This window comes from Triticum aestivum, chromosome 3B (genome assembly GCF_018294505.1).
Source record: "Triticum aestivum cultivar Chinese Spring chromosome 3B, IWGSC CS RefSeq v2.1, whole genome shotgun sequence".
Taxonomy (NCBI): Eukaryota; Viridiplantae; Streptophyta; class Magnoliopsida; order Poales; family Poaceae; genus Triticum; species Triticum aestivum.
Window position 1 is genome coordinate 32,198,162 of NC_057801.1, and position 3,415 is coordinate 32,201,576.

The window sequence follows — 3,415 nt, forward strand, 5'->3', positions numbered from 1 at the left end:
AGGATGTTGGAGTAGACGACTGCTTTACTAGCTTTAAAGACCATAGGTGAATTTTACTCACCATGTTTTATCTACGAGACAGCCGACAGCTAACTTCTGACTGAGATCACTAGAGGCTATAACTGTGTGCATGCATGAGGACTGCCCTAACATGTGAGACTTTGGAATATCATCATCGACACGCAAAGGCTGGAGGCTTGGCATAGTAACAAATCTGCAATAATACAGCTAGCATGTCAACTTTTTCTTTTTCGTTTCTTTTTCTTTTTCTTTTCTTTCTTTTCTTTTGTGCCTTTGATTGGCGCCCAATCAGAATTGTAGCTAGAACTTGAAATTTAAATGCTACTAGTACATCACAACTAAAGTGCATGCCTTTAGTAAAGCTAAAAGGTTCCTAAATATATGTGTATCGAACATCCGAACAAGCAATAATTTTTTTTTTGAGGGACACAAGCACTAAGTTAATGGTACTACTAATCGTGGGTGAAAGCCGTGACCATTGCAGACTACTAGACATGTGCCCTTGCTTGCCGAAACACACACACAGAGAGACAGAAAGTCACAAACAGAGAGACAGAGACAGAGAGATGTTCGATGTGTGGAGTTCTGCTGTGGGATGGTGGGACGAGTGGCAGCTGCGCATCCTCGTCCTCGGCAGCCTCGGCATTCAATGGTTTCTGCTGGTGGCTGCCCCCATGCGCAAGTACGGTCAGTACACCATCCGGCGCTACTTCATGCTATGCATACGGCTTGCATACATTAGCAGCGATGCTCTGGCCATCTATGCGCTGGCTACCCTCTTCAACCGTCACGTCAGGGCGACCAGCGGCAGCAGTAGCTGTGATGGCATTGTGCACAACAAGGCCAAGATCCTGGAGGTCCTATGGGCTCCTGTCCTGCTCATCCATCTCGGCGGGCAGCAGGAGCTGACTGCCTACACCATCGAAGACAACGAGCTGTGGGTAAAGCACACCGTGACCCTAGTGTCTCAGGTCGCGGTTGCCATGTACGCCTTCTACAAGTCGTGGCCTAACTACAGCGACTGGAAGCTATTGGCATCAGCGATCCTGCTCTTCGTCATTGGGGTCGTCAGTTTAAGTGAGAAGCCATGGGCCCTCAAGAAAGCCAGTATTAATAGATTGGCGTCTGTGTCAGCGCCGATACGAGGAACAAAGAAGCGTACAAGATTGGCGGTGTACTTGGGCGATCTTTTGTTCTCCGATTGGTACAACTGCTCCACCACCAATTCCGGCGACAAGAAGCAGGCGGCGGGTGAGGAGGACGATAATGTGGGCTTGTCGGATGAAGATAAAGTCTATATGGTGCTGTCGGATATGTCGATGTCAGCTGCTGCCGATGACCTTGTACAGCGAGGCAGAGCTCGAAATGTCCAGGATGTTCTTCGGCCTCTGACTCTGAGCACCAAGGCGGAAAAGGATATGAAGCGCTGGCTGCTTGGTGCGTATGGGCTCTTATATACCAGAGGTAATTTGGTTTTCACTCCCACATACCTGGTCTACCATGTGCTTGTGGTGCCGATCCTGCACGTCGCCGCCCTCACGCTGTTTGCGACGGGCGACAAGGATGGGTACAACCGCACGGATGTGAAGATCACATACGTCCTCCTGTGCCTCACCGCCGCGCTGGATGTTTTTGCGGTGTTCATCCGCCAGCTACTGTACCGGGCCATGTCTGCAAAGGGTGTCCCGTCCTTGTGCGAGACGGTACCAGGCTACAACCTCGTGGGCGCGGTTCTCCGGCGGAGGCATAAGGACATTGGGTGGCTGGTCAAGTGCGCTACCCGCATGGGCTGCAAGGAGTACTTCGAGTGCCAGGGCGTCCGTCAAGACTACGGATTGTACAAGAATGTGTCGGAGATGGTCCTTGCAGATCTGGTGGATGCACAGGGCCGCGACCTTGCCAATTATAGGGTCTTCACGGTGCCAGACGAATCAGGCACCGCTGTGCTGCCGGCGGAGGATGTTGGGGCAGGTGCCGAGATAATGCAGCAGAGCAGCCCGGGAGCGGCCAACTGGGCTCTAAGTGAGGAGCTGCAGAAGGTGTGCGGCCCCAAGGTACGGGACACCCTGCGCGGGTCCTTCGACAGGAGCGTCCTCGTCTGGCACATCGCCACCGACCTCTGCTTCCGCATGGAAGGTACTCCTCCCGCCAACTACGAGGAAGATCCACACTGGCTTCGCATCAAGTGCACGGAAGCAATATCCAGCTACATGGCCCGGCTGCTGAATTTCCACCCGGACATGCTGCTCACCGGCAGCAGGCAGCACCTGGTCAGTGAAGCCAAGGATGAATTCGACTTCTTCTTGAACCTCGCCATGGTAGGTAACAGCGGCAAGCCTCTCAGCAAAGACGACCTGACCAACATCATCGACCACGGGCCGGAAGGGGAACGCTTCCGCATGCAGGTGCCCATCGGCATCGATAATGAAGCTGAAGACAAGGAGGTGATAAGATCTTTGTTCCACGTCCCCAAGGCATGCAGTCTCGCAAAGGAGCTGCTGAAAATTGAACCGCCGTCCACGCGCTGGAGGGTGATGTACCGGGTGTGGCTGGGCATGCTCTTCTACTCCGCCAGCATGAGCAGGGGCTACCTGCACGCTAAGAGCTTGGGTGAAGGTGGTGAGTTTCTCTCCTACGTCTGGCTCGTCCTCTCGCTCAAGGGTGCCAAGACCCTGGTCGACAAGCTTCAGATGGTGGAGGGAGACGACGAGGAACCAACACTGGCCGACAAGCCTCAGATTCTGGAGGGATCGGAGACGACCAGGAACCAACACCCTGGTGGAAACCCGCCAGTATTTGGTTTGGAAATCCTCCGTCTATAATGCTTCAATTCGACCGCCGATGCCATGATTTTATATATCAATTCAACTGTTTGATTGTTTGTTTGTTTAATTTCTAGCTAGCGTTCTCCGATCCAACTACTGGCCGGTTTGTTTGCTGCCTTCGCATTCACCTAGGGCTTAAGGCATGTACAATGATTGATAAGATAGTCTTATCTTAAACTTTGCATGTAATTTAGAGAGGACAAAAAATAATGTCTACAATGGGTCATCTCTTAGTATTATCTTTAATAACTGGTTATTCCTAAAAACGCGATGAGACATATTATGCTAAGAGACCATCTCTTGTCTTTTCTTAAATAAGAAAAGACAAGCCTTTTCTTACGAGTTCTCTCTCCTGCACCTCATCATTTATCTTACGTGGCACTCTTAAGATAGCACCATTGTACATGCCCTTAATTGATTCAGTGAGTAAAATGCGGTGTAACAGTGGCTGTATAATCAGCACAACACGTATGTAGTGACCGTATTCTTGAGTACAGGGACCAAAGAGTGAGCGTACACGACAAATCCAGTGACCACAAATGCATTTTACTCTTGTGTGATACTGATGT

At 51.0% G+C, this 3,415-nt stretch overlaps 1 protein-coding gene across 1 annotated transcript; it reads left to right on the plus strand.

Moving 5' to 3' along the window:
• Window positions 1-496: 496 nt before the first annotated feature.
• LOC123064562 (uncharacterized) lies at window positions 497-3,106 on the plus strand. The gene has a single exon (XM_044488018.1). The coding sequence runs from the start codon at window positions 516-518 to the stop codon at window positions 2,841-2,843; it is 2,328 nt and encodes a 775-aa protein (XP_044343953.1). The 5' UTR covers window positions 497-515; the 3' UTR covers window positions 2,844-3,106.
• Window positions 3,107-3,415: the final 309 nt, after the last annotated feature.